This window comes from Amphibalanus amphitrite, unplaced genomic scaffold (assembly GCF_019059575.1).
Source record: "Amphibalanus amphitrite isolate SeventyFive unplaced genomic scaffold, NRLGWU_Aamphi_draft 001469F_arrow, whole genome shotgun sequence".
In the NCBI taxonomy this organism is placed as follows: Eukaryota; Metazoa; Arthropoda; class Thecostraca; order Balanomorpha; family Balanidae; genus Amphibalanus; species Amphibalanus amphitrite.
This window is the reverse complement of record NW_024882962.1, coordinates 119,160-131,051: the sequence shown is the minus strand read 5'-3', so window position 1 is coordinate 131,051 and position 11,892 is coordinate 119,160. Positions and strand designations below refer to the sequence as shown.

Genomic DNA, 11,892 nt, shown 5'->3' with positions numbered 1-11,892 from the left:
AAGGGCCGACAGGGCTGTTCACTAGTGTTCGCTGCCAGACTGCCAGTGATAAAAGAACGTAAGACAGGTTCAAGATTCTTACGATAGGTTATCGAATTCTGGAAATGGTATTGCTACTGATTTTTATGCGGAGTGCTTTGATGTCTTTCTATTATGCATTAGTTATCATTTAGCATTAGTGACAGTGACATTTGTCATAGTGTAATGCTCAGTGCAAGATCTTATGAAGTGTAAAAACTGAGCATGCACACTGCAGCACAGCATTGCATACAAACATAGTTGGCAGATCATAGACTCAATTGACATTTCAGTAGAAACCTCTGCACAGACTCAGCATCTGTATGAAGTATGAACTGTGCAATAAAACACCTTCAAAGCTGTTGAGTCATTGCATGAAAAACAGCAGAACCCCAGCCCTGTGGCAGTTACATGTAACTATTCACCTTAGTAGGTATGTATAAGAGGTTGGTAAAAAAAAAAAAAATGTCACAAATGCTCCAGCATACCACCCACTTATCAAAACACAATAGTGGTAAGTCAGAATTGATATGTATTTGTGCCAAGAGTACCCAAATTACTGATGACACTTCAAATGCTGAGATCATAGCTTTGATAGCATTGTTGCAAGGCAGTTATTCAAGCTCTCCATTAATCTAGCAGGCTCACAACCAGATTCAATACAGAGAGAGATAGGTACAATCTACTGACATGAAAAATGATGTACTACTTGTCAGCCTCATGAGCATGAATTGGCAAACAATGAAGCTAAGTGCTTGGTGCAGAAAAACTACATATGTATGACACAATGAGAAACATGCTGTGAATGTGCACTGAAGTTGGTGACTAGGAACACTTCAATTGTCATCAGACTTACACAGCACAAAAGTGGCAGCCTCAACCTACTGCCACTTCCCTGCAGCATCAGAAGCCGCCGCCCAGGTCGGAACAATCTGATTGGTGAACACATACTCCTTGATCCTCCAGAAGATGACAGTGAACACGACCAGAATGGCCAGGTACTGCACCCACGCCATCTTCAGCACCTGCCATACACCCGGGGTGTACTCCAGGTTGAGCGTTGGGTACTGGAGGCGCACCCTCAGCAGGAAGGATGATGCTGACTCTCCCCTGGGCGTCCACACGTGGAATGGGTTTGACAGGTGAGTTGTCAGATTTCTCCTAGCATAGTTCTCCAGGATTGTGGCAATGTCGTAGTCCTCCGGATCTGTGCTGTCAGGTTTGATGATGTTTTCCTTCAGGTAGTTGTTCACACCTCTGTGCTTCAGTGGCTCCCTCTGGCTCAGTGTGATGTCGCCAATCACGGTTAGCTGGTTGCTTGCTATTGCTGAAGAGGAAGCAATGTAAATCAAAGAGTTCATCTGAAGTCTTGTCATGGTGTACAGACGGAAGTCAAAACCAAGCAGCAGTTTAACAGCATGAACTCTTTCACCTTCTTCCAATGGCACTTCAATTTCTAGATTCAGGTTATCTTTCTTGCCGTCCTGGTTGAGATCCTCTTCGTAGCTTGATACAACTGGGGCTCTATAGTTCCTGGCCACCATTGCATTCAGTGTGGGAAATGTTGACCAGATAATGTAGCCATCAGGATTAACAACATCTACCATAGTGATTACACTGTGCTTGAAGTTAATGTCTGGCTGTTCCCGGTATGTTGCCACTTTCAGCCAAAATCCATTGCTTCTATACGCAATGAGGAATGGTGGTACAAATGTCAAAATTGAACAAATGACCAGAAACACTGTACCTTTAGAGCAAATGCTTGCTTTGTATGTTACAGATTGCGTTTGTTTCCAAAGACTGAGTGTCCCCATCACGAAAAAGGTGGGCACAAAATCAGTTCAAGTTCAGTCCTCGATGGATGCACGCAGAAGTGCAGCAACAATTATTTCTTACACCATGTGAATATCGTTGAATACTTTTATCATTGTCGTCTTCCAAAACAAAGTTCTAAAATAGTGTAGTTTTAAAGACACCACTCAAATCGATCATACTATTGCACCACAATCTCCACTTATATCTTTGTGTGATCTTGATCTCCGTGTTTGTGTATTTTGTGTATGGAATGCGGGAACGGCGCAGTTTGTGCCAGATATGTCGACAGTTTAAAAAGCATGCCGTCACTAAATTGTAAGGCTTACTAATAGTGAGTTTTGCACGATATTTGATTGGTTGTTGCATAACATATGCGTAAGTTTGGGAACTGATACTTTTTTAACCCGCGACCTGGTGGGAAGGGGGCTATTTTTTTGCCCCCCCTCCAGACTTTTCGATATATCTCCAGAACCGCTGCGCCGATCGTCACCAAACTTTCAGTACCCTCCCGGACATCAATTTTACACATTGTGACCAAAAAATTTTCCAAAGGCTTTGATAGGTTGGCCGGAAATGACGTCAGAGTGACGTCATGTTCTGCCGTTTTCGACCCAAAAAAGGGTTTCGCGGGAAGAGCTGTCAGGCCTATAGCTTTGCGAATACATAAAAATGATTAAGACATAAAAGCTGTAGATTGGACAGGGCCAGGGGCGACATTTTCTGAAAATGATTGGTAGGGCTCTAATGTTAATTTTCACAACTTCAAAGCCATTCTTACCATGCAGCGCTATAGGCATAATGTTAAAGTTTCGAAATTATTGGTAGGGCTCCGGCCCTACCAGGCCTATACAAAACGACACCCATGGACAGGGCTACAAAACTGCTATCTCGGATTTTTGAAATTTTTGGATTTTGACCCCCAAAAATAAAAAAATAGATTTTTTGAATATAATAATCGAAAAATCCAAAAAGTTTTTTGAATTTCGCAAAAACCGGAATATATATGATAGTCCTTACCGCCTTCAATCCACATACCAAATTTGAGATTGATACCTCTTTTTTTGGCGAAGTTATAGCGAAAAAAACTGTTCAAAATTGATGACGTCAAATTTTCAAACTCAATTTTTTTTGCAATTCTAGACCCCGTAGCGCAAAACAAAGACCACCATTAGACTCCCCGTGACGAGCTGCATCGAATCAATACCCATTTTATGCAAAACTATCAACTTTAAAATTTGACCTTTTTTGGTCTGACCTTGACCTGACCTTGACCTGAACTTTACCAGAAAGTGACCTAATCCGTATCTGATAGTCTTATAACCAACACCATTGAGTTGGAAATGAAAAATTGGCCATAAAACATGTATCACACAACCTTAGTAAAGCTGGGCTCATGTGACCTGACCTGTGACCCTTGGTGACCTGACCTGTGACCTGACCTCGTATTGCCAGTGACCTCTAATAGCATCATATCTACTAGGCAACTGACGCCCTACCGCTGATTCTCGACAAAATGCGTTTTCCTCGGTGTTATAGCGCATTCCCTAGAAGACCCGTGAACGGTGAAACATTTCATCTTTGACCTGACCTGTGACGTCATCGGTGACCCCGAGGTCAATGAAATTTGGTTTCCTTCGACAAATTTGACAGGCCTTTCGAACGCCGTTTGAATTTTGCGGATCCGTCCAGTAGTTTCGGAAATACGAGGGGGGGGGGGCAAAAAAATCTACATCACTTAAGACATAGGGTTCAAGCAACTAGCAAGAGTTTAAGCTTCCGGAGCATCTGGGCTCTTAAAATATTTTTCCAGCGACTAAGGATCTTAGGGTTGTCTTGCAATATCCGAAAAGCAACACAATGAGCAGAAGAAATGCGAGAGCAATGTGTAAAGGCCAGGGCTGCGGAGTCGGAGTCGGAGTTGGAGTCGGTCGGAGTCGACAGTTCTACCCGGAGTCGGAGTCGGAGTCGCCAAAATCTTACCGACTCCGACTCCGGAGTCGGAGTTAACGCTGCAGCCTGCAGGGCTCTGCCTCCAGGTACGTCTGCACCGCAACCTCTGCACCTGTTTGATTGACGATACTGCACTCGAAATTAGATTTTGTCGAGAAAAAAACTTTTTTGCTGTTTTGGACGAACGTTTTAGTGTTGATAGGTAGAGGACAAAACTTTTGCCGGACCCTGCATAAAACCACCTTGCAGTTTCCCTTCAATCGGCTTTGATCCAGTGGAAATAGTCACGCATTAACCTGTCTAAAAGGACGCCAGGCCGGTCCTCGATGCCAACCGCTCCGGCCCGGTGGGTGTCTGAACACCCCCTCTCCTTCTAACTCGGCTCCTGGGCCACGTAGCGACACGCGGCAAGCGGCATTCGAAAGACCTTCGAAAATCAAGACGAAAGCAGTCATTTTTAAGTCTGGTCAAAGGTCTGGTCACCAGAGAACATCAAAAGAAAAATATTGCCTATGTATGTCAACACATTTCGAAACTCCGGGGCATAACTCAAGAACCAATGGAGCTGCTGCAGCGCCGCAGAGAAACGCATTCGATAGCCCTTTCAACGCTTTTTCTAAAGACAGTGCTCATATTTCACCTCAGGTCAACGGTTTAGCCGCCAGAGGCAAAAATTGAAAATAGCTGCTTTTACGAACAATGTTTTTTTTTTTAATCACTTTTGACTCAAGAAACGTCGAGATCTCTCGTCGAGATGGCTCGAATGAAATATAATTTGGACTTAAAAGGTATTTTGAAAATTTGCCCTTGGGTCAAGGTAGTGACCTGATCGGAAAAGATCATTTTGCATATCAGTAGATCCGTATTGTCGACCTGAACACATCGTCATCGAATGTGTTTTCATTCCTCTAGCACGTCTCCATAAAAAGTTATTGTCAAAAACTGCTGGGGGCCATTGGCTTTGATGACCTAAGATGACCCCAGGGAAATGGAGGGATCATGGTTGCAATTTTTCGATTTAGCTGTCCATTTTAACTGTAACCCGATGTTTGAGTGTTTGGAATGACGTTCGTCCAAAAGAGCTGCCTTTCGATTTTCTCCTATTTACTCAAAAAGGAGAGGGCGCAAAATTGACCTGACCGTAAGTCACCGATCTCAAAACTCCGAGATTAACATTTTATAGGTACATACAGTGGCGCGGGAACCGGGGGGGCTAGGGGGGGCTGAACCCCTCCAACTTTTCGGCTGGGGGGGCTCGTAATGTATTTGAGCCCCCCCCCCCCAGCTGGAGGAATCGAAATCGGAAATCTACCAACACAATTTCATAGATTCATACATAGGCGCGGGAACCGGGGGAGAGGGCAGTGGGGGAAGCTTGCCCTCACAACTCTGGGGCCGTGGGGGCGGTGCCTCACAACTTTTCATGAGGCCAGGAACCGTTGGGGCAGCTTGTCCCCCCCCCCCCAAATTAGGGGTTGTGAGTCACAAAGGAAGAAAGCATGTGAGTGAAAAATCTACCTATTTTACTGACTCGGCAACTCATTTGGCAGTTTAAAACCTTTATTCCAGGTTGCCAAAACGGTAGTTTCTTCACTCAGCTGAGACGGAATACCTCACTTTTTTGCAATTATTTTCTTTTTTTTTTTTCGTTGAAAATGCCAAGGTCTGAAAAATAAGTGGCCTAAAACCGATGAGAAAACTAGATTTGGGGGTACCCTAGGTTGATCTCTATGATGGTTCAGCCCCCCAGTCTGGAAGAAGTTCCCGCGCCACTGGGTACATACTGCTACTTGTACCAGCCGCTGAAAGTTTCAAGGCAATCATTCAGTCAGTGGTGTAGCTATGACGAACATTCAAGTTTTTCTGAGGTGAGGTTTCTTGAAGTGACGTAGTGACTGGACCTTTAGCGACCTGGGTCTGAAATGTTCATAACATGTGCGGAAAAGATGCATTGACAGGTGTGCCAAATACGGCCGCCGTTTTTTAGATATCCGCAAAAGACCGCAATGGGGTGTCCGAACACCTCCCCAGCCCCGGCGTGGGTTAAAAAAGGTGCTACTTGATGTTCGGTTGGGCAGAGCCTATAGGTTCATGTCACAGATTGGTGTTTGCACGGGCGCAGCCAGGTTGGCCCTCCCCCCCCCCCCCCCCGTTTGGCCTTGATGGTCAGTGATACGTGATTTTTTTAGAAATTTATTTTTGGCAGCTCTACAAAATAAAGTGGCTGAAATCCGGGAAGAAAATAGGATTTGGGGGTAGGTTAGGTTCCGCGGGCCCTATCCTAGCGAAAAACCTAATGGGCATTTGCCCCCCCCCCCCCTTCAGCTGACCCTGGATCCGCGGCTAGCATGAAGCCAATGCGTTTCGAAACCAGCATGCAACACTTGTCACAATTGACAAACATGAAACATCAAATTGTTTTTGTAATTTTATTTCATTTTGTCCACACGGCATGGCTACAACCGAGCACTACTTCGCAGTTCGCGCTCGCTCTACGAAGACGAGGACCACAAAACAGATTGTCAGAACCTCTATTGACGACAACTAGGGACGCCGAAGACCGATGAGGCTGCGCATCTAAACCCAAGACGAAGACAAAGCGGCTCACCTATGCCTTAGTCAACGCTGTCAATGCCTTAGCAATGCCGATACATCAGTCTCTTGTTATGAAGCCAGCCAGCTCAGTGGCGGCCGATGCGCCTCCTCCTGCAGAATCCGTCCTGGTTGTAGGCGATCTGCCCCTCTCTGAGAGGAGGCTTGAAGCACATGAGACCTTCTCCGCATTTGGGCGAACCCTCGTACTGGCCGCCGCACGGTTCTCCCTCGGCGCGGAGACAGACGGGGCAGCACTGGCAGAAGTCGATACCGACACCAGCCTTGCAGTTAGGAAGCTCGCCGCACTCCTCTGGCTTGCAGGGGGGTGGTGGACAGCTCAGAGCGGCGGCTGCCGCCAGCAGGCAGGCGATAGTCAGCAGACGCAGCATGGTATGTGGAAAGTGAGAGCTGTGGAGTGAATCCTGCAGTACTAACCGTATCTCTCACGTTGTTACAGCGGAATTCGGAAGAACTTGTGGATGCTAGATCCCACGGCAGAATAGCTACCCAGGCTCTGCGCCCGGTTTTATACCTTCCAATCACAGCCCCCTGACGTCATGCAGTCAAGTTTGGCTCCTTTGACGCCAGAACAGCCTTCAACCTCACACAATATGGCGACGTAACCTTGAATTTTGCGCTTCGTGAAGCACTAATCAGACAGGCAGCCGCGTCGCGTACTTTCCGCAAATCGCTCTCTCGAAATGTCTCTGCCTGGAATAATAATATTTGTGGTCGCATTAGATGGAAGGGCACCATACACGGATGAATTTTGTCATGTAAAATAATGAACAGATATAAAAGGATGAGCAGCTCTGTCACGGCTTAGGCGTCGGATCTTATCGTTGACCACGTGGATAGGCTGCTTAATGTTCGAGCAAGAGCATAATCGTATGAATGTCTGTCTGTTTTAATATGCATATCCTTGCGCCTAAGCAAATCGGTAGATCCCCATTGGGAGATGAGTATCTGATAATAAGAATGACCTTATGATCAGATTGCTTCTACTATTACTTTACAAGGCTGTGTTTTCTACACAGGCCCGAGAATAGTGGTTGAGTGGACTGGGGGGGGGGGGGGGGGGATAGGGCTCATGCCACTTCGACTTTTAAACCGAGGGGGTGGCGCACCCTCAACTTTTGAGGGTGTCAAACTGCAATCGCACGACTTATTATGAGCTAGAACGAAGCGCAAAGCGACTCTTACGGAAAAGTGTATATTATAATTTCTTAGCGACTGCTACCCTTCCAGTAAAACGCCTTTAGGGCGAAGAACGAGAGAGCGAGAGAGTGAGCCACGAACGTGCGGAAGGGCGAGCGAATACTTCCAACTGGCTTGTGCAACGTACATGGGACCCTAATAACCCGCCAAAAGCGGAGTGCCAAATTTGAGCGCAATCGGCCCATCCGTTCTCGATATCTGGGAGCGCGCCCAGCACGTGCGCACGTGCAGTAGCACCCTGACCGTAACACATGGGAATGTATTGCCTGGTGGGCCAAGTTTTTAGCAAAGTCGCCCCAGTAATTGCCGAGTTATTGTAATGGGAACAAATTTGACACCTCTTCTTTTTGCATTTTGCACGTGCAGTAGGGGTCATCACTCATATGCATCAAGTGTATCCGATGTTTGGTAAAAGTGATGCAAATACCCCACAAAAATTACCGCAAGTCAATCGCCCCAGCCCGGCGGTTGCCGAGATAATATGCCTCTCAAAATCGCCACTTCAGCAGAACAACTTGAACACCCTTGGTTTTTGCGTGGCACGTGCCACGACGGTCACCTAAATGCATCATCAATAGTCAATTACGGGGTAAAAGGGATGGGGCTACCCAAGAAAAGACCGCAGGTCAATCAGCCCAGGGCGGTTGCTGACTTATAATCCTCTCAAAAGCGTTACAGGCCGGGTCGGGCCGGGCCGCTCGTCTGATATTTTTTCCCGTTATATTGAAAAGACTCGCTTCTCGCTTCGCGTTCGCTCGTTACCGAGGTCACGCTTTTGAGGTCAACATAAGTTTGTCATATGTCAACATTCGTGCAAGGCCGATTGACTAGAGGCCTGAGGTCTTTTACGCTGAGTAGTGGTTGATGCCATTCTCTCATTTACGTTAGATTTGACTACCCCTTGACGTAGTCATCTCGCTGACGGTAAAGGCAGGTGCTATTACGATTAACGAAACACTGGGTGCTCAAAATTTGTGTTAACTATAATAGTCCGGAATTTCTTGATCGAATTTGCGTTTGGGAGCTTTGACTGGCATCATTGGGCATCCACGGTGCGACGCATTCTCAGGCACGTAGCCAGGATTTTGCTCAGGGAGGGGCCACAGGTCGCGGCCTAGTATCGTACCCCCTCCAAAAAAGACTTCTCGGATCTGGCCCACTATTTTTGGAGGTGTGGTGCAGGCTGCAGCTGCTTTTAGTTATTTCTATTTTTATTCACTTCCATTTTATTTTTCGCCTTCAAGGGGAGGCCATGGCCCCGTGCCTCTCCCTCCTGGCTACGTCCCTACCTATACGCATTATCAGTGTCACGATCGGGATACCTCTCGTTCTTCCAATTATCCAAATCTATTTTACAATAAAAATCAGACCTATTTATAATAAAAATGTTGCATTTCTGGTATGATATTGATCATTTTTGTATATTTATATCTATTATCCCAATTAATAGATATAAATATTTGTTTTGTTGGGTTAGGCGTTAGGCCCTTTCGGTCTGACAACACCATTGCAGAGCCGGAAGGATGATAGAAATTAGGGGGAGACATTGGTCTGGGCAGACACCCTAGAGAGTCGCCGGGGCTGAGCCCGTCCGAAGGGACAGGCCGACCAGCCCCCCAAGCACTCTCTGCACCCGGCTACGGGAGGCGCTCCCTCGGGAGCAGCGGTGCCGCTCCAAGGGAGCAGCCCGCATGAGATAAAGGTGCCTGTCCAGCCCGGAGTGGGGTTGCGGCGTGGAGGAAAAGGATTTCTGTATCCTGAGGATAGAAGCACGGAAAGGTGTGATATAGATATAAATAGGGGGGGGGGGTATTCATAGGGCACCTCCTAACTCCGGAACTAGGTAGGTACTGGGCCGATTGTCAATATTCAAACGACGGCTGTTAGCCCTAGAAAAAAAAACTGTGGGACAATATTTAATTTCATGGACCTCCACTCTCCAGGTTAGCAATGACGTCACTGGTCAGGGCAATACAGCAATGACGTCACTGGTCAGGGCAATACGAATTATCTATGTTTTGCCCTGTTTACAATGTGGGCTATGGCCGCCGGCTTACCAGTCAGAATAGCCCATTTTTGCACGCTTCTGAATAGATGCTTGAGATACCCTGAGGGTACAGAACTTGTGCGTTTTTTTCAGGCCAAGGCCAGGCCATTCCATGGTCACGGAAACTGTATATCGTTCATCGGTCATGTGATGCATGTCTTATGGTCCATTTAGGCCATAGATTTTGAAATCAGTGTCGTCTGTGTCGTTTGAGACCATTTTCAGCCGAATGTAACTGAGGTCAGGTCTCCACCCCCGGCCCGGCGCGGGTCAACATTGCGTTATTCGGAAGTCGGAACGCTTTTACCTGTTAACTCGAGCAATTCAAACGTAGACGTGATGTCATTCCGTTATTTATTCCCAAAATAACTAATGCATGAACCACTGTACTTAAGACACCATGAACGAAAGACAAATGTCACCCTTGTGGTTCATGGTACATTCAGCATTCTCAATGTTCTTGTGACTTGTGAGTATCCAAACCAAGCCTATAGATCAACTCCGGCTCAACAGCTTCATAGTGCACAGTCCTAAACATTGATTAACATGCCTTCAATAACTTCATCAGCCCTGGTTACCCCCAAACCCGAACGAGCCCACAGCCAAGGACGTGTCATCGATAGGCTCCTCTCTCGGCCGCACCATCATAATTAGTAGCCCTCCTCCCACGATCGTCAGCTCATGAAAGCCTGCAGCGCTCCTTCTCGATTCGCCGTATCACAATTTAGGCCCTTGGTCTCACACAGACTCCATCTAGGTTATACCATTCCACGGTAATGGTGCCCGGGGGCGGTATTCTCCGCATATCCTTGTAGCAGTAAAGACCAACTCCACATCTGGGGGAGCCCTCCCAGATCCCGCCACAGGCTTCTCCTTCGGCACGGAGACAGACCTGACAGCAGCCACACACACCCATGCCGACTCCGGCCCGGCAGTTTTGCGGCTGGCGACATTCCTCTGGCCTACAGGGGGGACAATAAAAAGCTGCGACAACAGCCAGCAGGCAGGCGATGACCAGCAGACGCAGCATGGTTGGCTTGATGCTGAAGAAGTTGCTGTGAGAGCTGCGACCTGTAGGTATCTTGTAGACCGGGATCGTCACGCTGCTTCAGGCGACCACACAGCAGCCTGAGAGGCTGTGGTTTAAACAGAAGACGTTCTGAAAAATTGCTTCTTGGTGTCCGATTGGGACGTCTAAGAAAGCGGAACTGGCAGAGCACTAGTAGGAGCGATCTTCACTGCGGTTGGTTGAATGCTGCTTTTGAGAGCAGCCACACTGTTTTATACAGCGCTCAGCTCATGAGACGTCAAGTGTTTTGTTCTGCTCGCTTGACGTCAAAACGAACCATATGTTCATTCTGTGTGACGTCATGCCAAACCATGCTCGGTCCGTGAAAGGTCATCCACATCCAAGTACGTGACTCAAAGAAATCAACATAGCATTTCGCTGAGCCGCCGGTCGGTTGAGTTGTATATGCTTCTGCGCTGATCGCACGTCAACTGAGCCACCACTGTTTATAAAAAGCTTCGTGCATGGGTACAGTGGTCCCAATCAAAAGGGGCCCCCGACAAGATGCCCGGATGCGATACACCCTTTCACCTCAGTGGAGTCGAGCAGAAACGCTCCCGTCTCTGAACAATATACGTTAAAAAGCGGAATAACTCCAGTCTAATGTCTGCCCTTTTAGTGATTGTTCCCATCGGCCATCTCTGATCTCCAGTTCCCTCTGTTCTGTGTCCTATCATTGGTCGATGTTCAGTCTCAGTGTTCCTCCTCGCTCTTACCTGTAGGGGAAGACCGGAGTACCTACCTGAAACGTTCCCTATGAAGCAAGGGAACGAAAAATGCCTACATTTCATGATGCAAGGCCTAACCCCCCCCCCCCCAAAAAAAAAGAAGTTGCGTACCAGCATCGACATTTGCATGGGTATGTTTACAATATGCATAACACAACTATGGATTATAATAAATACATACCTTTTAGATATCGCGAAAACTTATGAAGACTCATGGAACTCTGGCTCAAAGTTGTTCGTTTTACTCAGTCAGCGTTTTTAGAGTTAGTTTTGTATGTGTTCACTGTTCAGTATCTTTTGCTCTCATAAAACATTTGTCTTTTGATACCCTCATTGACACTACATGAAAAGATAGACATGTAAATCGTAGCTAATAAAAAATGTTGGAAGTGCACAACGTTTTACCGTAGCTAAAGCAAACGACACCAACACGATCAGCGAATGAATGTTTT

The 11,892-nt window shown here is 46.9% G+C and overlaps 2 protein-coding genes across 2 annotated transcripts; both read right to left on the bottom strand.

The window, feature by feature from the left end:
* Positions 1 to 530: 530 nt before the first annotated feature.
* Positions 531 to 2,070, bottom strand: LOC122373265 (transmembrane protein 231-like). Its single transcript, XM_043351166.1, has one exon. It carries the CDS (start codon positions 1,830 to 1,832, stop codon positions 900 to 902), a length of 933 nt encoding a protein of 310 aa, XP_043207101.1. The 5' UTR covers positions 1,833 to 2,070; the 3' UTR covers positions 531 to 899.
* A 4,264-nt stretch (positions 2,071 to 6,334) lies between these two features.
* Positions 6,335 to 6,882, bottom strand: LOC122373264 (venom protein 302-like). Its single transcript, XM_043351164.1, has one exon. It carries the CDS (start codon positions 6,765 to 6,767, stop codon positions 6,465 to 6,467), a length of 303 nt encoding a protein of 100 aa, XP_043207099.1. The 5' UTR covers positions 6,768 to 6,882; the 3' UTR covers positions 6,335 to 6,464.
* Between the last annotated feature and the right edge of the window lie 5,010 nt (positions 6,883 to 11,892).